Below are 26600 nucleotides of genomic sequence, written 5' to 3'. Positions count from 1 at the left end.
CCTTTAGGTTTCCAGTATTCACTATAAATGTGTAGTCGTGCTCTAGTTGTAGAATATAAAATAAACAATTGATAGACGGAATGCTGGACAATTCAAACATTCACCACCAGTCACAAGGATCTGGGTTTAATCCATCATTATTTTGCTCACCACACCACCCCAGTTTGCACCCAACCCTATGCAAATCAGTCTTGTACCTGTTCCTTATGGGAACAGTCATGCCCGAAGTGCCAAGCCAGGTCCTCCCTGGACCGGAAACAAGCATCCTGGGACCAGTTTCGGGGCATCACCCCGGCTAGCTTAATTTCAGTGGCGCAGTGAGCGCGGGACCCATGTCTGGGCATAGCCTTCCCACTTTAGGCGACAAAAGCAAAAGGAACAAATGATGGACGGAATGCTGAACAATGCCTACATTCACCCCCAGTCACAAAGATCTGAGTTTAATCCATTGTTCTTTAGCTCACAATACCACCCCAGTTTGGACCCAGCCATATGCAAATCAGTCTTGACCCTGTGCCTCATGGGAACAGTCCAGCCCGAACTGCCAAGCCAGCTCCTCCCTGGACCAGAAACAAGCATCCTAGGACCGGTTTCGGGGCATCACCCCTCATCAGCCAGGCTAGCTTGATTTCAGTGGCACAGTGAGCACGGGACCCATGTCTGGGCATACCCTACCCACTTAGGGTGACAAAAGCAAAAGGAACAAATGATGGACGGAATGTTGAACAATGCCTACATTCACCCCCAGTCACAAAGATCTGAGTTTAATCCATTGTTCTTTTTATCACCATGCCACTCCAGTTTGGACCCAGCCATATGCAAATGAGTCTTGACCCTGCGCCTCATGGGAACAGTCCATCCCGAACTGCCAAGCCAGGTCCTCCCTGGACCGGAAACAAGCATCCTGGAAACGGTTCGGGGCATCACCCCTCATCAGCCAGGCTAGCTTGAATCCAGTGGTGCAGTGAGCATGGGACCCATGTCTGGGCATACCCTTCATGTTGGACTTGGCCCTTTTGGCAGGTTCACCCCTAAACGTTTTGCCTGTCTCCTAGCCTTTTCCCTGTGTAGTGTTGGTGGTTTTAGGCCTCCAGGCACTTTAGCACTGTGGTCCAGTGTAAAGTGTAAAGTGTGTGTGCTCCCTGTGTACGTGTGGTGAGATTGGCCTGCCCTCCCATAGGAATGAATGGGGGATAAGGGTGTCCATGATAATTCCTGGTACGAGAGGAGTGCAGGGTCAAGTTTAGTATGTATGAACTCGGGAGGTTAATAGCTGCGCAATGGTGTGCGCAGATTTATGGTGACTGATGGAGAAATGCCAATTTTAGAAGTTTGCATTTCTGTGTGCTATGTGTCTGCCTGCCTGATGTGAATTGTATGTCGATGAAGATGTTCTGTAGTTGTGCTGTTCCTGTGCTAGTGTTTTACTTGAGGGGACCCTCTGCCAGGAGGTACTGCCGCCGGACCCAGCTGCTGTTCCCTGGGGGTCCCTGCGTGCTGGCCTGCCTGGCTGCGCTTTGCTGGGGTCTCCCCAGCACCAAGAACTCATTATTTCTGCCTGCCCGCGCATTTCTGGAAAAGAAGGGCTGCTTGCTCCCTGATTGCATCAGGTGGGAGACAGGCTGAGCGCTGTATGGTATTTACCAGAGGGAGAAGGAGCGTGGACTCTGCAGCGCTGAGGCTGCGATGTGCTTTGAGGGAATCCCGGCGTGTGGGATTCCCCCTTCCGCTGCCCGAGAAGAGCAGGAGCCCACCCTGCCTTCTGTCGCACCCTCCGTGCTTATTAAATTAAGCAGGAGCCCACCCCGCTGTTTCCTGCCTCCAAGAGCGGGGGCCCACCCCGCTTAGGGTGTTGAGGAGCGGGTGCCCACCCCGCAATTGCTTTATTCTTCCAGCGGGTGCCTACCCCGCATTTGCCGAAGGAGAAGTAGCGCCGAAAACAGAAGTCAGACACCCGCGCCTGACTGTGGGCGGGGCCTGCTGAAGACACAAGAGCCTCGCGGGCTCCATTTCCGCACCCTTCGCCCCCAAGAGTGGAAGTCCAGTGGAGGTGCAGCTGACTGTTGCACGGGGGCACTCGTGACCTGGGAAGAGAGCCCCGCGTGCTTCCTGGCAACCGGCGTCAGCAGAGTGTGTCCCCTGCCTAGTTTCCTGAGACAGGAATCTGTCCGCTGCCCCAGCCGCAGAAGGACAGCTGGACCGCGCCTGGAGAGCTATCAGAAGCTCTCGGCACAGTGTTGGTGTCCAGCCGATGGACCGACACCGGGCAGATCTTTGTTACCGGCTTGAAGCCAGGCGGGAGCCCACCCCGCATTCGTGTGCACCGTGAAGAGGAGCGGAGTCCACGAAGGAGCCCCGGTGAGTGGGGGCTCTGTCATACATGGTTGGTGCCCATTGCCACAGCTGCCCCGCCTGACAGTGGGCAGCTGCAACGTTTTTGGGGCACTTTTGCCCATAACCAGGAGTCCGGTGGGGGGTGTATGTCGGGGCACATTGTCGGTGCCCGCCCCCTGAGGTCGCTCCTAAGGCACAGGTGGTACCAGGCCCTGAGGGTTCTTCACAGCTGCCCCGCTAGACAGAGGGCAGCTGCAACGTTGGCAAAAGTTACCTGGGGAGTCACGGAGTGAGGCCCCCACGGTACGGTAGTGCCAGCCCCATTCTTTTCCTTGGGGGAATTTCGTTTTGCGAAGCGAGGGGTGAGTTACACCCTGCCCTGCCCCAGCCCTCTGTGCACTTTTTCTTTAGCTGTGAGTGGCAGCTTCTAGCCCTGACATTTTGGACATAGAGCATTTGAGCCCTAGAGAAGGCCATTTGGCCTGGGGGTCAGTTGTAGGTTGGTAGGGCGCAGGGCCCTAATGTGATTTAGGTGATGTATATGCCTAATGTGATGCCTACCATGATTTATGCATAATGTGGTTATGCTGGTGAGGCCTAATGCGTAATGTGTTTATGCTAATGAGGTTTGGGCCTAATGTGTTTTTATGCCTAATATGATTCATGTGCAAGGTGATTTGTGCATCCTATGTTTTATGTTTCCGGATCTCGTTTTCAGTACAGTATTTCGCCAGTAGTTACTGGTTGTGCGTTATGTATGGTTTACTTGTACATTTCTGAAGGTTCTGACCGTGGCCCGATAGGCCCGGCCAGGTGTAAATAATCCCCTGTAAATACTGCCTGGTGCCAGTTGGCACAGTGTACATTGTGTGATTACTATTCTATGTGTTTATGATAATACAAAGGCTATTTTCATATAACCTTGTGTGGAGTTCTTTTGTGGTGTGCTTAGTGTGTTGCTGCTGTGTGTTGCACAAACGCTTTACACATTGCTTCCGGGATAAGACTGAGTGCTCGTGCTAAGCTACCAAGGGGGTGAGCAGGGGTTATCTTTGGCGTGTAACTCCCTTCCCCTGACTAGAGTGGTGGTTTCTGCCTGGCTTTGGCGCAAGCCTTAGCCAACCAGAAATCCCATTTCTAACACTTTCCATTTAGGCGACAAATGCAAGAGAAATAATTGATGGACTGAATGCTGGACAGTGCAAACATTCACCGCCAGTCAAAAGGATCTGGGTTTAATCCATGATTCTTTTGCTCACTACACCACCCCAGTTTGGACCCAGCCATATGCAAATCAGTCTTGACCCTGTTCCTTATGGGAACAGTCCAGCCCGAACTGCCAAGCCAGGTCCTCCCTGGATCGTAAACAAGCATCTTGGGACCGGTTTCGGGGCATCACCCCATATCAGCCAGGCTAGCTTGAACCCAGTGGTGCAGTGAGTATGGGACCCACGTCTGGGTAAACCCTTTCCGCTTAGTGGAACAAAGGCAAAAGAAACAAATGATGTACGGTATGCTGGACAATGCAAACATTCACCCCCTGTCACAAGGATCTGGGTTTAATCCATCATTCTTTTGCTCACCACACCACCCCAGCTTATTTCAAGACGTGGGTCCCATGCTCTCCATGCCACTGGATTCAAGCTATCCTGGCTGATGAGGGGTGAAACCCCAAAACTGGTTCTAGGATCCTTGTTTCCATTCCAGGGAGGACCGGGTCTGGCAGTTCGGGCTGGACTGTTCCCATTGGGCGCAGGGTCAAAACTGATGTGCATATGGCTGGGTTCAAACTGGAATGGCATGGTGAGCAAAAAACGATGGATTGAGGCCCAGATCTCTGTACTGGGGTCAATGTATGACATTGTTCTGCATTCTGTCCATAAATTGTTCTTTTAGTGGGAGAATATGTCAAGATTCTGCCATTCGTATTTTTATCAATTTAACAGGTTCCAATCTTGGTCCACAGTGTACGTTCCGGAATGAAGCAGGTTAAGAGTGTGATTCCATATCTCATCAGTCCTTGTATGCAAGTAACTGTGTAGCTGTTTTGTTGGCTGTTGATATTGATGAGATCAGTTCGGTAAATTGGACTGCAGGTAGAGAATATTGAACTTTAAAACTTCTCATTTACAGTCCTTGATAATGCAATTTGATGGGGAGGGCGAAGTGTAGTTTTTTATAAATGTGAAGACAGGACAGCATCTCTCGCTGCATAGATCTATCAGTAGTTCTTACAATGTGGGATCAGATCTGCAACTATTGGGAAGAAATCAAATGGAACGCATATGACACCGTTTTTAGTCGGATATAATAGACATCTTAATGTTGCTCACTATTTGTGTATGCAATATAAAAAAGAGGAAGTCGTGGAAATTCCAACTTGGGATCTGACCTGGCTACAGCTTTAGCTGTCTTTACAGGCTACGGTAATCTAAAAATCATAATTAAAAATACTTACATAGACGCTTTAAGTCCAGTGTTCTGTTCAGCTGTGATTAACATTTTGCTTCCACCCACCACAGCATATAAAATGGGTCAAAGGGTCAACCCACTTCAGACCATTAGCTCTCTTGCACTGTGAGAGATGGCATTTCTTGCCATCTCAAATGTTCAAAACGACCCTAAAAGAAGTGTATTTCAATGTAAAGGTTGATGTGTCAACAAACCACTTGCAAAGGCTTTTTTTTTTCATACATCCCTTTTTATATGTTTTATTCACCCTTGTGCGGTTAAACTAAGTTTTCAAAGCTAATAGTATCTTTTCTTTGCATGGTAGGAAGCACTAATTCCTCTTTTATTGTAATTATACTAAATAGTTCATTATTTTTAAAACTTAAAATGTTTATTGTAAGCGTATGCCCGCAATATCTAGATCGCAGCACGTGGTCTTTTTTTGTTCTTTTAATTTTTTGTGGCATATGCTTGCCATAAAAATATTTTAAAAATTGATCATTGCATCAACTTGCCAATGTCAGATGTTTGTTTTGCCCTTGTTATATATTGAGCATTTTCATTGGTTTTTTTCTTTTTTAGTTTATTTAATTTTCCATATTATATTAATAATAAAAGTGTTTAGATTTGCAGCATTTGACACAAAGGGGGATATGTACAAGGAAGTGGCAGAGAGAGGCGTAAGCCTTCCTGGCTTAATGCCTCTCTCTGCCACTTCTGAAATGCAAGTCTGCACCATATTTACAAGAATGTAATGCAGCCTTGCGTCTCCACCTACGATGGCGCTAAGTTTAGCAACTTAGCACCAACGCAGGCACCCTTGCACTATAGTGCAAGGGTGTCCGCGTGCATGGGATGGTTTGTGTAGGAAGATGTCCCTTCCTGCACATAAACAATCCTAAAATGCCATTCTGTCACTATCGTGCGTGCTGCTTCATGCAGCACACATGAAAGTCACAAAATGGCATTTGTTTAAGGATTGTTTATGTACAGGAGGAGACACCTTCCTGTACATAAACAATCTATGGCATTTAGCTATTTCCATGTGTGCTGCACAAGTCAGCACACGTGGAAAAAGCAAAAACGAGGAGAAATAATGCATTTCTCCTTGTTTCGCCATCTTAAGACCAGGTTAAGTGGCTCACCCTGCCTTGTAAACAAGGCGCAGTCCCTATCGCCATCACAACGTTGATATGTGACGACGTGGTGGCGATAGTGGCTTGTACATATGCCCCAAAGTATTTACATTTTCTGGTCTGCTTCGTTCTTTTGGGCATGATGTGGTCCTCCCGCTCGATTCCTGTGCAACTTGGGGTAATCCCTAAGCCGGGGATTCCCTCTCTCCACGCAGCGCTGCAGACCAAACGCTCCTCTGTTTGGTGCTTTAAATATAGCGCTCACGAGGAGCTGGGAGCCACAGCTCCAGCAGCAAAGTTTGTAGGGGCACAAGGCTGGGCCCAGGCAGGCCAGCACACATGGCCTTCCAGCAGGGAGGCAGTCCCTCGTGGCAGTTCCTTCTGAAGCCCAGCAGCACCAACAAGCCTCCAGTCACAAGAACAGCACACCAATCATGGGGTCACAGCCCCTATATTTATATCACAATTTCCTTTGTCTGCAGTACATGGCTTTGGGGGAACCAGATGCAACTGGTTCAGGGGGGAATTGGAGCACTTTGTTTACAAGGCTCCTCTTCCCCTTTGTCAGGTGGGGGCTCATCATCAGACCCACCACAGGGGGCGGAGCCAGCATTGTACAGGCTAGGCACAGACCTATTCAGGGACCTGGGACTACTCCTCCCACTACTCCAAATGCAGATGTCCTATTCAGCCTAGTGCTGACTCACCCACACCCTCCTGGAGCCACACACACCTCACCAGTCCCTGTCACTAAAAAGCCAGACATGCAATTCACATCAGGCAGGCAGACACATAGCACACAGAAATGCCAACTTCTAAAATTGGCATTTCTAAAATAGTTATAATAAATCTGCGCACACCATTGCGTAGCATTTATTATCATTATTCCAAATATACCAAACTTGACCACACTGCTCCTCTAATATCAGGAATTACCACTGAAACACTTATCAGGGAATCCTCAATGCATTCCTATGGGAGGGCAGCCCAACAGTAGTGAGAAACCAAAAATGGCTGTTTGTCACTACCAGGACATGTCACACACTTAAGATACATGTCCTATTTTTTACCTACAATGCACCCCGCCTATAGGGCTAGCTAGGGCCTACCTTAGGGGTGACTGACATGTAGTAAAAGGAGGGTCACAGACATAGCACACACTTTAGGTGCCACGTCACAGTAACACTGCGCGTACAGCCCTTGCAATGGCAGAGACCTGAGATAGGTTTGAAAGGCTACTCTGGTGGGTGGCGCAATCAGCGCTGCAAGCCCACCAGTAGCATTTAATTTACCAGCCCCGGGTATATGAAATACCACTTTACAAGGGAGTGACAGGTAAATTAAATAGGCCAAACAGGTGTAGACCAATCTTACCATAAGTAACACAGAGAGCACACGCACTTTACACCGGACAGCAGTGCTAAAGTGCCCAGAGTAGTAAGTTATTTAGGCAAAACCATATATGAGACCTCACTCATGTAGCCCCTTGTTATCTACTTGTCGCTCCCGTAATGGGGCAGTACATTTTTGATACCTCCATTCCTACCTACAGAACTTGGGCAGCCTATTCCCTCCTTAGTGATAACCCAAGGTGTTCCTACTGGGTGCAAGAGACCAATACGCTGTGAGGCAGAAGAGAGAACATGCAATGTGATGCTACAACTCACTTGTGTCTCTAAAGGGCCCATCAAAAGATAGGTATCATGAGTGTCACCAGTACAAATAGCTAGCTAGCAAATAATTGATGGCCATGCTCGACCCATAAGCAGTGGAGCGGGATCCTACATTCTCTTATCTTCTATCTAAAGCTGCAGCATGTATCCTATTTACTGCCATTTAGAAGTCATCAGGTCTGGGGTAACTTTCAACTCTTCTTTAATCTCTACATCTCTTAAACTGTATACACATTAGGATGACCTAGGGAATCTGCCTGCTAGTGGCTTTGGCCAAGCCTAGTTCTAGACTGTTCTTTCTTTGGATCTCTAATGGTCGCTTGTTCTGCAGGAGAGACCAGTCCATTTTTGGGGCCCTCTAAATAGAGATCCAGACTCCCATATGGGCTGTAAGGTCTTCTGCAACATCTTCTCCACCAGGAACTTGAGGCACTGTAGCTCATCCAGGATCACCATATGCATACCTGGGGACCTCATCCTTTCTGTCAAGCAAAGAGGGTGCAATCCTCTGTTAGTGTGGGCACACTTACAGTGGCAGTACTGAATGACCTGCAGGAGTGCCAAAAAACACCTATTAAACAATATCTAACATAGTCGGCATCTCTTCAATATTATACGTTTATTTTTTTTCATTCAATCATTGGTTGCAGGCATACAAAGGCTGAGGTTAGTTAGTTAAGGAAATCCCTTTTCTACATCCATTGCAGTTTGAAGTCACAAGTTTACATATGATTAGTTATAGTACAACTTCTAGAAGATGTGAGTAGATGTTGAAGGGACAATTGGGTAAGAGTAAACCCATAAATGGTGGGCTCTTGTCACACAGCAATAGGTTGAAGTCAGACTATTAAGGTATCATGGACAAATGCAGTTGCGTGATCCAGGAGGATCAGATAATGTTTCAAGTTCTTTCGTTCCTTTATTTTATAAGGACTTTTTTCTAGGCTTTCACAACACCATATTGAGCATAACCAATGTTTTTTAAAAGCATTGTCAAGTTGAATAAAATGCCAAATCATTTAAATTCTTTAATGTTTATTCACCACTATCAACAAAACATTTAAGACCTCATTATGAGTAACCCATAACCATTTCTGTTACCTCCCCGCCCTGGAATTTCCATCACCTTGGTTTTGGTGATTCCGGAGGGATGGGCGTAGAATAACAGGAAATATGCATTATGGGGAATAACATGAGGAAATCATACTTACCATGCTGACATAGTCTACATGCTCACTCCATGTCTTAAATACCATAAATTTAATTTTTTTATTCAGTCATTTGGAGGTATACCAAGGTGAGTTTAGGAAATTGGCAATTTCCGTAGGTTTTTTGCCAGTCTTCCACCCAGAGATTTCACCTGTTTGTAGTTGTAGCAGGTGAATCTCTGTGTGGACTACCACTTATCATCGATTTGCCGTCGGAGCTGATAATTCCGATAGTACCAGTACCGCCTGTTAATGAGATCCATCAAACGTAACACACAAACTGAGAGACAGCTAATTGGTATTTTTCATACTGATGTTTTAACAGTGATGTAGTTTTGTAGTTGAGCTTTAATGCAGTGCTCAATTTGTGCCGGTGTTTGGAGGTGGTGGGCAATGGAACTCATTTTCAGGGACTGGGGCTTATTTTTCATCAACAGACTTTGACTAAGAGCAAGAGAGAAAGGCAGCAAAGGGGTAAGATTGAGAAAGATAAGAAAACAGTGACAGGGAGAAAACCAGGGATGAAAAAGATCCTGCAAATGTGAGTTAATCAGAGAAAGTGAAGGATGCTGGAAGAAAGAGACATGAAACAGAATCAAGAATAGGCAACTTTGGTTATTGGCAACCTGGCATACTGCAGCGCCTGAGGCGGGGTTCTAAGAAGAGCGCTGGAGCCTTGCACTTATTTTTCTTCTTTTTTTTTTTAATGAAGTACTGTTGACACAGAATTAAACAATATACAAGTGCTTTTAGCATTAAGGTATTTAATTAAAAACATATATATGACCGAACATGTTACTTATTATTTAAATTTTCCTACGTTACAATTAGTATCATTACATCTTTTTCCAATAAGGTGCTCGTGATATCTGTATGATTTTAATAATTGAATAGTTTTTAAAATTATTGTGATTGTTACAACATTTTAATTAATTTAAGAAAGATTGATCCCAATATTTTGAAGGTGTTTTTAAAATATGAAGCATAGAAAAAAGACAGTGGCAGTGAACGTGCTCTCTGTTTTATTACATGAACTGTGAAGAACAAACACATGTAACCCTACATTTACCAAAACGTATCTTTTTCTTGTAAATGGCTAAATTCTTACAGACATTGTGATTTCTTTCTATTTAGGTGGAGTAACAAACACTGCGCAGTATCAGAACAGGCTAATGGTGTATGACCCCAGCCAGGTACGTTACAACCTTAAGATATCTAGTTAGTTAGTTAGTTAGTTAATACTTTATTTGAATTCAAAATTCATGAAGTCATAAAAGCAACAGGTTCATACAAAGACAAAAGTAAACCACAATAAAAGATTGTTAAATAGGACATACAATGATTACCTAAAAATTAATTAAACTTTTCCTTTTCCTTAAAATACTTTTTAAAAAGCTCAGCATAATCGACACACAATATTCATCCTGTAAAGAGACTAAAAACAATAAAGCAGGGCGACAATGTCTCCATGAACCATGTTTTTTTAAAAATGGCTTGATCCATCTTGATCTTTCCTTCGAGTAAAATTTACAAAAACAAATTACATGCAGGGTTGATTGGGTAGACAGATTATCACACGCACAATTACAAAGATTTCTCGCCCAATCATTAACTGCGGGAAAGGAGACTAAACGGAAAAAGACATCGAACCTAAGTCTAGATAATAAAAATCGGTCAAAGGCCACCTGACACCAGGTTAAGTAAGGCTGAATATTATAGGAGACCAGTGTACGTTGGTGTTGCAAAACAAGATTCTTATTAAATTCAACGCCTAGTCTAAGTGAATCAACGTGAGACCAACATAGCTCCTTCAAGTCCTTTCTTGTTATCCTGCGCAATGACTCTGGTTGATGATAAAACTCGGGTCTGCCAAGATCCCTAGTGAAATTGCAAATATACTGCAACCAGGGTATCCTGAGGGCCCTATCCAAGCCCATGCAATCCTTGAGGATATTTCTATTTAACATTAGGTCCGGCGAGGTCCATACTCTATACCATAGCAAAACTGGTTGTATGCTGATCAGGTCACTCACATAACGCACACCTAACTCAGCATGACAGTTAAAGACAGGGGAACTAGCAGGGGTTGCCAGAATAAATCTCAAAATTGCATTCTCAACTTTTTGTATAGAGGAAGAATTACAAATCCCCCAAATACCTGCCCCATATGTGGCTATACTGATGCACTTGGCTTGATAATTTTTTAGCAGAATCACAGGTGGTCTCTTCCCCAGCTTTTTCGAGAAAGTCATAAGTGCAGCAGTGGCTTTCTTAAATGACAATGTCCTGTTTCTGATGGCTGGCCCCCAGGACCCCTTTTCCTCAAGGACTATACCCAGGTATGAGAAACTTTTTGTTGTGGCCAATTCCTCCATCCCAACAAACAGGCGGCACACTCTTTTCTTACTACTACCACAGGACATTACAAATGACTTGGATACGTTGAGTTTGAACCCCCTGTTGTCCATAAAGTTTAAGTAAGTGTCCAGAGCAGTTTGGAGACCTCTTTGAGTCCGGGACATGATCACTGCATCATCAGCATATAAGAGGGACGCAATTTGATGATATTAAGATATCTAAATAAGAAAACAGTATTCGGTGAATCGCTGCTTATTAACTGAGCTTACCATAAATTAAATATATTTCCCCTTTTCATCTATCAAAGTACTAAATAGAATATTCAACTTACTGCTTTCAATAAACATTTTTCCGGTGCAGTATGAGCAAAATGTGCCTGATGGCCTCTGTTTCTGAAATTTTAGGCAACATATGCCTAGACCCCATTTCTGTTCAGGCACTGGAGCAACATCCATCCACAGGATCCATCCACAGGATCCATTTCTGGATCTTGTTCCCATTTTACCGTTTCTAAATTGTAGCTTTTCCCCAAACATTTTGGTATATAGGTTTCTCAATCTGAGATCCTCTACTCAGTGTGCTTTGATCATCGATTCATTCAAAGGCAGACATTCGAGTGTCCTCTCACTTGAGGCATCCGGTCTGTAGCAGTAGATCATGCCTTCAGAGGTAGATGTGGTTTTGGGATTTGTCAAAGTAAACAATCCCTAGGCCATGGGTATTTCCTTAAACCATCTGCCTTTGTTTCTCTTTAGGGGCAGTATAAGTGGTCTTGCAATTGTTGCCTGTAAGGATGCAAGGCCATCCTATCCTCTACCAACCTTTTCACCAGTTAACCTCGCCCAAACAGTTTGGGTCCTAGAAACAGCAACGTCTTGACTGTATGGTCTTGAGCACCTTCAGACTTCCATGACAGTATCAACAATATATGCATTATGTATTGACACTGTCTCTCCTTCTTCTGCCGTGATTGCACATTAACCATCAAATATTGTATCAGAAGAGAAGCAAGTCAATAAATCCATCCTATATAAAAGCTCTGACCAATTAGAACCTTCCATTATTAAGGGATAAAGCTCCTTTGGGTCAGGCTGTAGCTCCTAGATAGCAAGCCTTATTACTGGATGTGTGAGAACGCATCTGCATTGTGACTCTGGATGTAATTCCAATGCGAAGTGTATTTTTCCTTTAGATTTGTCTTCTTATCCTTGGCAGTGTAGTTAAATGTACCTCGCTCAAAATTTTACTACAGAGATGACAGGCTTTCATGCATCTCGGTCCTCTGGTAACTGCTTTATGATATCTTATCTCACACAAATCCACCATCTTGGAGACAGGCAAGATGCTCAGCCAGGGTCAGCATTCTGGCCTTCAGCCTTCACTGGCAATACAGGCTTCTTGAATTTAGACTTGACTTGCCCTGCATGTTTCCTTGTATCAACCATGCCCCAGACAGGCAAAGTAAAGACCCTGCAGGACAATGAAGAACCCTGTGTACCCGGTGAGTGTGCAAGGGACCTATTTGAAAACACAATGGTAAGATTTAAAAGGGAGCTAAAATGTTGCTATCAGGCTTATAACCTGCTTCGCGTGGAGATGGACTGAGAACAAGAGGGAGATGTAACTATTAGGAAGCTATATCAACAAGCAAAGGTAGAGTTAGACATTTCTTTGGTGAACTGACAAAAATTAAACAAAATGAGTGTGTAGCCACTACTCCAGTGTGATGGCTCCCTATCACTGTGTATAGACAGTGACGATGAAGACAAACAAGGTAGTAATGATGCCCATATGCCCAAGAAATGTTTATCATATCCAAAAATGGAACCAGGGTAGCAGACACTATCTCAACACTTCTTTTGATTGCATCTTATCATTTGCTCACATCATCCCATGCTTTAGTTTTAGTCTAGGCAATACTATCCTAAAAGTGTGGCACACCAATGTTACAATTCTGAAATTCCTGGACTAACCATGGAACCTGCGTACACTTGTCCTAGTTCTCAAATAGTAAAAATAGAAGTTCCACTACTGGTGTTAATACGGACTAAAGACCAATTCGCACATTACAATATAATAATCTGAGAGAAATTAGTACGTTTTGGTATGGCTACACTTTACAGGCTTAATACCAATCCGTTTTTTTATAGAGGCTACATACATGTTACCACAATGACAACAGCCAGTTGAAACAAACAGCTCCAAATCCTCCAGCAGTTGAAAGGTTGGATTCACCGTCATAATTGTGTTAATATTACTCCAGTTAGATGCATGAAATTTAAGTTCTCCAATCAGATTTAATATGCAGAAACTGCACTGCTTTTCCTTAAGATTCAACCTCCAAAGAGGAGGCTGTGTGGATTTGCATATGCTGTTTTACCAGAGAGTCCACAGATGGGAACTTAGACAAACATTGAAACTGGCGATCCTGCCACCACAAATGGTGCTCGACTTGAAATTCTCCATCTATCGGACACACTATGGCCGGTCGGTTTTCTGGAGCCTTGGTACCTCAGATCAGTGCCACTGGTATCATTTAGCAATATAAGTGTGTTGGTTAAATTCTGTGTCTTCAAGAAATCTATTTATGCAGAATAATATTAAGGGAAAGACAATATATGCAGCACTATTATCTAATAAAGCAATTTACACTGTTGGATAGTGATACAAACAAATCCCATTGATTTAGAAAATATAGACTTGTAATATAAGAATTAAATCTTTACACTTTGATTAAACATATTTTACTCAACAATTACTATCAGCGTCTTAAATTAAAAGACAAGATTGTTACTTCTTTAATGATGACTGGCAATTTTTCTCCGCCTCCGGGACTCGTATGTTTTTGTAAAACATACAGCAGTGCAGAACATAAAACGGCGTGCAATGTACATAGTTCCTTCAATAAAATGCTCCCCTCATTTATTCTATCTTTGCTACATGTATTTCAAAACCTGTCTCCTGGAGGTCAGGCTTGGATTTACTTGTGTTCAGACAGGACTCTGGGAGTGCTTGAGTATCTCTTTCAGAGAATGAATAGCCTTGCAACACAGTATGTCTATTAAATATTTATTGTGAGAGTGTCTCGCTTGGTGGTACTTTAATATTTATCGGGAAAGAAGAAGGCATCGTGCCTTAAAACACAGATAAAAATCTTTGCGAGTTGACTGAAATCTGATGCTTATGGAAAACCAGGGTATTTTGGGACTACTTGTTGCACTTCAAACACACGCTCTGCCTATAATGGTGTTTAGATGCTGAAATCATTACAAAAAAATACTTCTGAAAAATTAAAGCTGCTGCTTTTGAGAACGATGTGATTCAAAAATGAAATTGCTTCTGTGGCGGAATAAACGAAATTTAAGAATACAAACGAAGCAACAACACCTCATTGATGTAGAGAGATGGTATCACGTATTTAGGATCTAAAAGCAGCAAACTTCTGACAATATCTGAACAGTTTACCTCTGCAAATGCCAGATCTGCACTACACTTCACTTTTTAAAGTTGTTCTAACGTTTCGCCAGTTTGAGCTGAAAACATTTAGGTGCCGATTACGATCCGGTAAAAACCGGGTACGAACCGTCGGTCGGAGCGTTTTCTCCGTCCGACTCGTACCCGGTCATAAAACTTTACAAACATGGAATTACGATTCGCACGGAAACACCATTTCCGTACGAATCGTAAAAAACACCGACCGACGAAAATATACATACGAATGTGATCCGGGAATGCTGCGACGTGACGTCGGGACGCTTTCAGGCAGCGTTTCACGACCCAGGAACCATGATTCGAACCGACAGCAGTCCGGACGGCAATATTTTCACGGCACCCAAAAAGTGCCGGAAAAGCGAAGTACGGCGCGAAACGACCAGAGTAGGTGGCCCGGTAAGCACCGTACACCCCCCCGCCCCGTACGTACGCGCCGACCCCCCCCAGCCCCCGTACGTTCGAGTCGTACCCCCACCCGTGTATGTACACTCGTGTACGTGTGGAACCCCCGTGTATGTACACTCGTGTACGTGTGGAACCCCCGTGTATGTACACCCTTGTACGTGTCGAACCCCCCGTGTATGTACACCCGTGTACGTGTCGAACCCCCCGTGTATGTACACCCTTGTACGTGTCGAACTCCCCCGTGTATGTACACCCGTGTACGTTCGAGTCATACCCCCACCCGTGTATGTACACCCGTGTACGTGTCGAACCCCGTGTATGTACACCCTTGTACGTGTCGAACCCCCCCGTGTATGTACACCCGTGTACGTGTCGAACCCCCATGTATGTACACCCTTGTATGTGTCGAACCCCCCGTGTATGTACACCCGTGTACGTTCGAGTCGTACCCCCACCCGTGTATGTACACCCGTGTACGTGTCGAACCCCCCGTGTATGTACACCCTTGTACGTGTCGAACCCCCCGTGTATGTACACCCGTGTACGTGTCGAACCCCCCCATGTATGTACACCCTTGTACGTGTCGAACCCCCCCCGTGTATGTACACCCGTGTACGTTCGAGTCGTACCCCCACCCGTGTATGTACACCCGTGTACGTGTCGAACCCCCATGTATGTACACCCTTGTACGTGTCGAACCCCCCGTGTATGTACACCCGTGTACGTTCGAGTCGTACCCCCACCCGTGTATGTACGGTGCGTAGCCCCAGCGCGTAAAACGTACACGGGTGTACATACACGGGTGGGGGTACGACTCGAACGTACGGGGGCTGGGGGGGTACGACTCGAACGTACGGGGGCTGGGGGGGTCGGCGCGTACGTACGGGGGCTGGGGGGGTCGGCGCGTACATACGGGGGCTGGGGGGGGTCGGCGCATATGCGGGCACATGTCTCCATGGTTGCTATGGGAGTTCGGTGCGGACGGTGTTTTTTCCATATGGTTGTAACATCGGACGCACGGGATGGATCGTAATTCCGCGGTCGGACTTCACTTTTCACATTTGTACGGTGAATCGTCCGTGGACGTGTCGGACACATTTTCCGACCCGAGGACGTGTGGGGAATAATTCCCAATGCGATTCGTATGGACTTTTTACCATGCGAATCGTAATTGGCAGTTTGTACGGAACTTGTACGATTCGTACGCTAAAAAGACCGGATACGAGTCGTACGGGGAATTTTTTTGCCGGATCGTAATCGGCACCTTATTTGCTGAAACATTCTGCTTATGCAGCAGACTCCTTTCCATAACCTCTCGCTTTCTTTCATAAAATCCTTGTGTAAGCTATAGCCAAGAGCATTGTTCTCATTTCAAGGCCTACCAGTCTGGGATTCACCCATGCTGCAATGCTGTAATAGGTATATCCATCTAACTATACATTTAACCTCCTATGGACCCTCCTCACACAGCAAGACATCTCCCTCCGGCTATATAAGGATGAAATGCAACTTTACCTCAAAATGTCATCGTCTTAACTACGTCCAATGCCTGAGATCACGCCTCAGCACCATCCAAACATGAGTGTCTGCTATTTATTTAATGCTAACATTGACTAAAATCGAGTTGATGCTCATCAATTGTAGTAGGCTTGAGCCCCAGATCCAAGGAAATCTAATTAAACCTGTCAGATCTTGCTTGACAACCTCACTGGCTGGGGTGAAGGACGCCACTAGGTTATTGCAGCAAGTCTCTTTTGCCGCTCAGTAGTTCCTACAGGTTTTCATAAGTACTACTAACTTGGTCAGATGTTTAGAAGCAGGCAGGACTTCTTCCACTAAACAAGTAAGCAGCGTGAACTTTCCTGGCAAGATCCAGAAGCAGTAACTCAGATACTGTGCTATGGTGGTGGACTTCCTAGTAGCCATCATGTCATCCAGGTTCACTTCAGTGTCCTAGTTTAGCAAAGGCCAGCTCCTCAGGAACCAGACACATAAGATGAGTGATGGTAGATAGTGTTGAAGAATCATCCAATCTACATGGACAAAAGGTCCCTCATCTGAAGAAGAAACATGTACTCCGCATAAAGCAGATTAAGCAGGTCTAACAACCAAACGTAACACAGCCAAGCAGGAGGCACTATAATGAATGAGCATCCTAAGTTACAGCGATCTTCTCAAGGCACCTTGGGATCAGGGAATTCAATGGAAACAGGATTGCTCCTGTTTAGTCAACAATCAGCCCACCATGAGGGAGCCGAGTCACCTGCCCATCCAGGAGGTTAACTAATCAGGGTTGCATGTGGAGTTCAGATTAGTGGCGAATACGTTAGCGGATGAGCATCCCCAGTGTTCTAAGATGGATTTGATTACTTCTTGGTAGTCCTGGTGCTAATGCAGAAACTGCAGACACTTGCTTATTCTGTCCGCAATTCTCCTCTGGACTCTGCGCGCCTTTTGATAATTTTCTTGCTGGCACCAATCACACACTTGATATGATCACTTGTTGCCTCTTGAGTTATGCTTCACCACGTCCTTTAGGGTCTTAGTAATCACTGAGTGAGACTGTTCAGCATGCCTATCACTTGTGCATACACCATGTCTACATGCTCTTACGAATTCTTAAGCTTGTTTCCCGTTTCCTCCTTTCTCTTTTTTCTCCCCCCCCCCCCCATCTTGCCTTTCAGCAGACATCTTTCTCAGGCATCAATTGAAAAGTCCTGATGATGATCCCATTATTCAGTTAACCCCTTCGCGGCGGGGGTAATTCCCCCACGGCGTGGGGGCGGCGCACGGGGCCGTGGTGCTCGTGACAAGCCCAGCTCGTCATGAGGCACAGTGAAGCTGTGCTCATGACGAGCTGGGCTTGTCACGACTCCGCCCACTGATTCTCCCGCACAGGCAGGGAATCAATCACGCGTGGGCGGAGCGCGGCCGTTATGACGAGCCCAGCTCGTCATGAGCACAGCTCCACTGTGCCTCATGACGAGCTGGGCTCATCATAAGCATGCAAGGGGTTAAGGGATGGAAACGTTGTTTACTCTAGCACCTTGACACAATTAAGAATTTCTGTACTATGAAACCAAAGGACATACATTCGCACCATAGCACTTTAATCACTTATCTGTACTTTGGCCAACATGTGCAATGCCTGAGTTTGCGAACCTGTTTTGTCTCATGTTTTCTGTAAATTGTCCCACTTTTATATTTTTGTGCATTCCTTGTATTGAACCATAAACATCCATTTGGATAAACTAGCATAGATGTCATGGTATCTCTATGTGGATCTTGAAAGTAAATTTACATTGTCAGGGATCACTGTTCCTATACAAACACCAGAATTCATCCATGCCACATTCGTGGCAGTTCTTGTACTTTGTCCTGGTGCTCCCAAGCCTAGCTGGTTTTCCCAGTACCTCCAGGGATCATTAAGTGCTATTGCCTTTGGAGCATCAGACAAATCACCATATAAGTCAGTCATACTGAAGGATGTAGTCCATAGTCTGTGGGAGATGTGCGGATACTCTTGTGTTTCCCTCTCCTTCCCTGTATCCCCGGTTCCCATTTTTTCCTGGGGCAGTTATGTCTTCGCAGTGGTTCACACTCTCAACACAAGTCAAAATAAGTTCAGTACCAGCAATACATTGTCAAGTCAAATACTTACTTTTGTGAAAGAAAGATTATTTATATGCCAACACAAAGTAAAGTGCGGCATTCACAAACAATACACAAAGTCCACTGACATCAGGGTTCTAGTATTTTAACAGGCAGTTTCCTGAGCCCCAATCCCCTCTCACTAGCAGTGATAATTATTACCCATTCACTAAAGGCAATATTCAAGTTAAGCACCATTAGTAGTCCGAGTCTCAGGAGTCACAATATGACTCTTATTTAAGTCAAAATTGTTCCAGTGCAGAAGCCTTATACGGCAAGCAAGTTCCGTCTGGACCATTTATCAGTCTTACCCACATCAGCAGGACCTGCATGACCAGAGTCTCCATGTGCTCTTCCTTCATGGGCACTTAAGCTGCAGCAGCTGTCTCCCGTGAGTTCCTCAAACACAGCTTTGCAGGGGCAGCACTAGGGTGTCCTTGAGTTCCTCAAAAGCAATCCTGTGGAGGCACGTCGGTGAGTCGTGAAAGCTCCTCGGATGCTGGTAAGTTGCCTTGAATCCTTTCCACAGGCAGGAGGAGGAGATTCGGCCTGCATGGGTCTCCATGGCAGCCTCTTTCTCTCAATGACGGTTTCGAGCAGACCACACTCCTGCCGTTTTCCAGGTGGCCTCACCTGGCATAACGGGTCACCATTCTCACGTTGCACATGAGCTACTGCCCAATTCATCCAGCAGCAATCTTCATGGCGGCCCCTCCTGTCATACGGAGTGGCTGACTTCACTCCCCACACGGGCTATGGCCAGATCAGCATGGCAATAATCTTCACTGCAGCCCCATCTGGCATACGGGGTCAGTGACTTCAAACCTGAACACAGGCAATGACCCAATCGGTGCAGCAACACTCACGGTTCACTTCACGTTGGCCATCCTCTAGCATATCGGGGTCACCAACTTTAACCTGCATCCGGGCCACGACCCAATCGTTGAGGCAGCCGTCTCCTCACACCTTGCTACAGTGATCCAATTGCTTGGATCTCCCACTGCCCGTCCTCCAGAAAGCAGTCTATCACAGCAGGAGGGATTTCAAATCTGATAGCTCCCCAACACAGGCTATGGAAGTAATTAGAGGTTCACATATGGATGTCAGCCACAGTGAAATGTGTTATCAATAGGTAACCTCAGGGCCCCAGCCCTACTCGTTATGATTCTCTTCTCAACTGCATCTCCTTCCTGAGATGTACCTCGGCTCCGTCCCAGTGGCCTCTCTCTAAATATAACAGCACCTTTGGAGTATACTGGAAAGCCAGGCTCTCCCTTCCTCCAGTGTGTCCCACCCAGCTCACATGAGTGTAGCAATCCTCAAATCTGTCTGAGGGATTCCTCTGTCTCCTCGTGTTCCTCCAGTTAGCTCTGGGTCTCCTAAAATGGAACCCCGAATTTTCCATTTTTTGTTCCATCCTCAGGTACAAATACACTGAGCACATGAATACAACATACACAGCACTACATTTTCCATGTATTGTAGCATTAACAAGCGCATATACATCCAGCAAATGTATACAACATACACACACTGCCCAGCACTGCATCATCCCTGTTTAGTACCATTCTCTGGTACACATTCACCCAGCATATGTTTATAACACACACGTACTGCTTAGCACTACACACCAATCTGATGTAGGCCAAGGGTGAGTTAAGCAAACAGCTGTGGAACTTTAAATGAGTGAGCATGTAGGGCGCACTCCTATGACACATGTAAAAAGGCCTGTTCACTCTTATGGATCATTTAAACTTTATTCTGCTACCACCATGTTCCTGCTACTGAACTATTGGCAATAGCCGTTCACCACTGTAATGGTAGCACTTTGGGCGTCTCTTCTCAGCCCAAAAAGACCGTGAAACAGGTCCATGTCATGGCACACAAGCAAGATCCATGTTCGTCCATGACAGCAAAAATCAGCACCGGGGATCCAGGCACCATCACAGTTGTTGCACTCAGGGCAGAGGTACACGTCTCACAAAACAAGGTGGACGTAGGGAATGGATACAGGCAGTTTCAAGAGTAAGAAAAGGTCATCAAACACTCCTTTTTAACAACAATATGGGGTTCATGACTGACAAGAAGATACAAACAACGGTTTTGCAGCTGCAAAATGACAATCCATGTTCCGGACATACTGGCATTAAGAAAATACAAGACTTACAAAATCTTTTTGGTGGCCAGCAATGAAGAAATCTGTAGCCGAATATGTTTCCAATTGAACCATTCGTAGCCAAATAATGTTTCACACTAATAAGCCATGGGACAGTTACAACCTGTGCCAAAGCCCAAACAACCATAGTCCTACATATCCAGGGATTTTATTGTAGCACTCTTGCTCTCAAGCTTGTACAATGCTATGGGTAGTTGTAGAATATTTCACAAATTGTAGCATATTTAGACAAAGTTGCCTACAGCTACAGAATTTGCTCAACATTTTTTAAAGGAAATAGTTGGAATACTAGAAATCAAAATAATAGACAGGAGAACTCAATTGGTGTCATGGTTTTGAATCGCTTTCAAGAACAACTTGGTACCATCAACTTTACGAAAAAGTTACTGTCCACAGAAGGACGGGAGGAAAGAGAGATTCAAAACTATTGAACATTATTTACAATGCATCATATCTGATCATGAAGAGTGGATCTTCATGGTCTCCTGTAGCTGAGTGTAGACAAAACAACATGCTACACAGATCCTTGGGATACTTCCCATTCTTCTGTACTTTTGGATACCATTCCAAAATATAGCCTAACATTTTCACCTTGGCAATGTACCAACTGTACAAGATTTGTGTCAAACATTATCACAGGTTGACAAGTTAGTAATCAAGAATTTTACATCCACGACACATAATTCCATAACACTCCTATCACTGTGGGGACCCGGTATGGTTTGTTTGCCATTATAAAGGTAACAATTCCTGTGTTACACCCCAGATCTCTCCTCAATGTGTAGGGTGATTCTTCATTATGAAATTATGGGGCCCACAGGAGATAGACTCAAGTTACCGCACTCATGACTTTGCCATCTTTTTTTAATAGACTTTAACAGCGTGCTCCTCTCTGTATTTTGTCATGATTACTGAACAGTGGTTTGCATGATCCTTACTCCTGTTGGCACCATTCCGCACAAGTGTCTCCATATGAGTGGGCCATTATTCCCATAGATCATCCGCATAGATTTTTAATCGTACTGAATGTACCACCCAAAACATGAATTTCCTTGTGGTTTACCTTAAGGTATTTTTTTGGGGCAATTTCTTAATCCATATTCTTCTAATATCCAGACTTCGATTATATCTAAGAGCTGCCTCTCAAATGAGGTTGAGGTTGAGTTTTCCATGGTAATACCATCTTACCAGGGTGAGTTGACATGCCCGATTATGAAGCATGCTAGATTATGTGGGTGAGATCACCTCATCCATTAACAATGGATTGTTTTTGAGCCCTTGGTTGGTAATCATTTATCCTGTTTGTGATTTTGTTATTGTATGTTAGGTGGAAGTACTGTGGTCTAGTGTTCCTCTTTTTCTCTTTCTATGTCATAGTATTCGCTCTTCCCTAATGTCACGGGGAATTTGGTGCCTTGCTAAACACTTCAGTATAAATTTTCATCTTCAATCAAGAGCTGCACGATTTTAAATGAGTTTTTTTTTTTTTAACCCTTTGTAGCTTTTTCCTCTTAACAAGGACAAGGACACTAAAATAAAACACTTCTCTTCTTCCAAGTATTATGCACAGGTTTGAACAAAGGCTACTGAGATGAGTTGCACTTTCCTTGAGCAATTAAGAAGGAAACTCATAGACATTCTCAGCATCCAGTCCGTGAGAGATTGATCATCCAGTCCTTTCGCGCCACTGCTAATTATCAGAACTGTTGTCCTTGTGTACCATCACTATTCTGGAACTTAATACTAGGATGAAGGCTCTCAGTACTAAGAAAGTTTGTTTTAGATCCAACATATGCACAAGGGGGACAAATCGGATCTGTTTCATAAGGCACTAATTGAGAGTTCTCCGACTGTAAAGAGTTACTAGTACCATTGAGTTGTGGTTGAGACTGGTGGAGGAGACACCCCACTATGAGATTACGAACATTAGCTCACCATGAAAAGGCTTGTATCAAAGAAGGAAGAAATGGGATGGGCTTGGATTCAGTACCGATAAACTTGTCCCAGTGCTTCACCAGACAGGGCTGCACGTAATGAATACGGAGCTTGTCATTGTGGGTCACACCTACACAGAATGTCTCCAGTTCCAGAAGCCTCTAGCCAGGGGGATCCCCTCCCTCATGACAACAAACACAGTGGGGTGTTCGACCTCTGCTTTGCAGTTATACCATTTCACTATTGAGAGAGGCCTTAGGGCATGCAATGGCCGATTCCCCTCAGATTGTGTATGCTCAAACACCTTTTCAAGAGGAAATTCTTCATCACGTATAGATTACGTGATGATAAGCACAGCACATTGGGCATATGTACAGGATTTTAAAGTAAGCACAAGAAGAGAGAGTGATCACTTCCCTTTATGCTTAGATCTATCCGGGAAATGGTTCCCCACCCACCCAACCCTAGATACTGAGCCCAGGGATGAGACCAAGGCAGCCCATGGTAAATAATAACCGGCCGTCAGCTAGGTGGCCTGCCATATTGGACCAAGTCGAACCCCTCACTAACATATACAATATATTTAGTGACCTCATAACTTCTCATTTGGAGCTAGGCCCTGAACATAAGGAAATGTCAAAATCCATCACAAACTGGTAGAGAAAATCAAACTCTATCTAACTAAACCCCAGACAGGAACAGGTATTCCCAGGGTGTTAACACAGCTGCCCAACCCCTGGATTGTCTACTGGCCAAACGACGGCTCATCAGGGCTCTTAAAGACAAAAACATATCTGAGATCAGAAGTGGAAGAACAGAATATAGGAAAACTCAGAAGGTAGCCCTAAGAAACTGGGAGGATGGTATCTGGGAAGACCTTATAATAGCCTCAAAAACTGGGGATCAGGCCATGTTCTGGAAGTTAATGACTCATGGAAGCAAAATAAATAAACAGCTTCTGATCACTTCTTAGACCCAAATACTTAGCAGAGACACTTCGCTAACGTTTATGACACCCCTAATGAGTCAGAAACAAATGCAGATATTATAAATGCAACTGGGGGGCCCTTGATACCAAGACAAACAGCACCCTTACAATTTAGTATTGAAAACACGTTGCGCGCTATAGCAGCCATTAAGTCATCAAAGGCGCCCGGTCCTGACAGGATACCAGGGGATTTATTAAAACATGCCCCAGAAGTGTAGGTCTCATATACAAATGAATTGTGAAATGTAATAGCTAGGGGACAGCCCATCCTAGCATCCTGGAAGGGTGCAGAGATAGTTCCTATTTACAAAATTTGTAGGCGTTGGTGAGGATCTTGAATGTGACTCTTTTCTCCACGGGGAGCCAGTGGAGCTTACCTAAGTGTTGGCTGATGTGTTTGTGTCTAGGTAGGTTGAGGACGAGTCTGGCGGGGGTGTTCTGTATTGTCTGGAGTTTGTTGAGTAGGGACTTGTTTATGCCGGCGAAGAGTGCGTTTCCATAGTCCACCCTGCTGGTGATGAGTGCGTGGGTGACTGTCTTACTCGCCTTAGGGGGGATCCATTTGAAGGTTTTTCGGAGGATGCGGAGGTTGTGGAAACAGCTGGAAACGACGGCGTTGATCTGTCGGTTCATGGAGAGGGATGAGTCGAGTACGATGCCGAGGTTTCTGGCATGGTCCGTGGGGGTCGGTGGGCTGCCGAAGGCGGTGGGCCACCTGGTCTTATCCCATGCTAAGGGGGTGGTTCTGAGGACTTCTGTTTTCTCTGAGTTCAGCTTTAGGCTCCTGTTGGTCATCCAGGCTGTGACATCCCGCATTCCATTCAGGAAGGTGAGTTTGGTGGTGGTGGAGTCTTTAGTGAGGGAGAGGATGAGCTGGGTGTCATCGGCGTGGGATACAATGCTGAGGCCGTGTTGTCAGATGAATGTGGCGAGGGGGGGCCATGTATATGTTGAAAAGGGGTCGGGCTGGGAGGAGCTTCGCGCGCATCCAAGATGGTCGCGTGAGCACAGGGCTCCACGGACCCTTGCCGCTCCTCGCAACTTATCCTGACATTATCCTGGATTTGTGGACGGATTCTGGAAGATGAACCTTGGCTGAATCCATAACTCTTCTCAGAAGGAAAATCGGACTGGGGAGACCTGAAATACAGCGTCTTGCATTTTGGAGGCCCACCTGGAAGCTGTGCCCGGTGCTTTGGTGAACCGTGGGGCCGGGGAGTAGTTGAACAACAACGGCATCGGAGCCTTGCCAATGACCGCGCACCCACTTTCAGTTTCGCTTTTGCACTTCTGCATGTCCTGATCGAGGAGCTACTTTGCACGGCTGGGGCGTCCTCCGGCCTTGGTACTGGACTGATTTGTGCCTTTTTCTCAACTCTCCCGAGCGGGCTCTCGGACAGTCTGTGTCTGATCTGCTGGTGCCCCTTTGCTATCGGTCCGGGCGGACCCCACCGGTGAGCATCGCCCAACATGGGGGGCAAGGGGGATCCCGAGAAACGGAAGACCAAGACATCCCTGCGTGGAGGACCAGTCCAGAGTAACATCATGGATCGCTATACCCAGGGTAAAGGGACCCCCGGGCCGGCGGGTGCCGTCATGGAGGACTCCGGTGGGGGTCCGTCCGTCCCCACGGAATTGTCGCTGCAGGACGTTATGGGCGTCATCAACGGCATAAGGGAGACCATCGCCCAGCAGTACGAGGCTCTGGCCCGTCAAATTGACACGGTTGCCATTGATGTTACGTTAATCCGGGCGGATCTCTCTAAGACTAACGAGAGGGTGCAATCGCTGGACTTGAGGACATCCACTCTTGTCACGGATGTATCAGACCTCCAGGCAACTCTTGGCGATCTAAAGTCTGCAAACGACGCGATGTCCTGGCGGCTGGAGGATTTCGAAGGTCGGGCACGACGCAATAATATCCGTGTCATAGGTGTACCGGAGACTTCCAACAATCGTCCGGTGGACCTTATGGTCGAGGATCTCATCCTCAATCATCTTGCTCCTTCAGGCCTGAGCAAGTTCTTCGCCGTGGAGCGTGCCCATCGTGTCCCGGGCGGTAGGCCTCGACCAGGCGCTCCCCCGAGGCCTATCATTGCAAAACTTTTTCATTACAGAGACCGGGATGCGATCTTGCAGGCCTCGAGGGTGCACGGCCCAGTTAAATATGAGAATTCCTCCGTCAACCTCTTCCCGGACTTCACCCAACTCGTTCAGAAACAGAGAATGAGCTTTCAGGGGGTGAAGCGCCGTCTTCAAGATCTGGACATCAAATACTCTATGCTTTTCCCTGCCAGGCTTCGTGTGGAATATGAAGATCGGACTCTCTTTTTTGAACGCCCCGACACAGTGAGTGACTGGTTGGATTCCCTGCCGGAACCGGGAGACCGAACTGGGCGTACTGGCGGTGCCGAGGGCGGTGGGCCTCTGCAGGAATAATTCTTGGTCCTCCACTTTGACATTTCCTTCTGTGCTCAGCCAGGTTCTACTTCAATTGTATATTTTGTCTATTAATGTTTCGTCTGGGTGCGGGCGGGGACGGGTCCCTTTCCTCCTCTAGGGTCTTTTTGTAGCATGGGATTGTTAGGGCGACAGGCACACTGCAAGTTGGGGGGGTTGTATAGTCCGCAGGGGTGCAGGGTGGGGGGGTGGCAATGGTGTGGGGGTGGGAGGGTGGCAGTGGTGGATGGGTTGTGTGTTTTTTCTTTTCAAGGCGGTGTTATTGTTTTCTTTCAGTTTCAGGTGTCTGGCTGCGTGCCCGGGGACTCCAGCTTCTTGTGTTGGGATGGGGGG

At 45.8% G+C, this 26600-nt stretch overlaps 1 protein-coding gene across 2 annotated transcripts in view; it reads left to right on the top strand.

The window, feature by feature from the left end:
- Positions 1 to 26600, top strand: part of KLHL32 (kelch like family member 32) — an 816038-nt gene that overhangs the window by 656723 nt on the left and 132715 nt on the right. For both annotated transcript variants that reach the window (XM_085611126.1, XM_085611127.1), the window contains exon 8: positions 9937 to 9995. In XM_085611126.1, the coding sequence (XP_085467252.1) occupies positions 9937 to 9995 (59 nt within the window). The remainder of the gene's footprint in view (positions 1 to 9936; positions 9996 to 26600) is intronic.

Source organism: Triturus cristatus, chromosome 6 (genome assembly GCF_964204655.1).
Source record: "Triturus cristatus chromosome 6, aTriCri1.1, whole genome shotgun sequence".
Lineage (NCBI taxonomy): Eukaryota > Metazoa > Chordata > Amphibia > Caudata > Salamandridae > Triturus > Triturus cristatus.
Note: the sequence above shows the minus strand (reverse complement) of the source record. Positions and strands in the feature narration are given on the sequence as shown.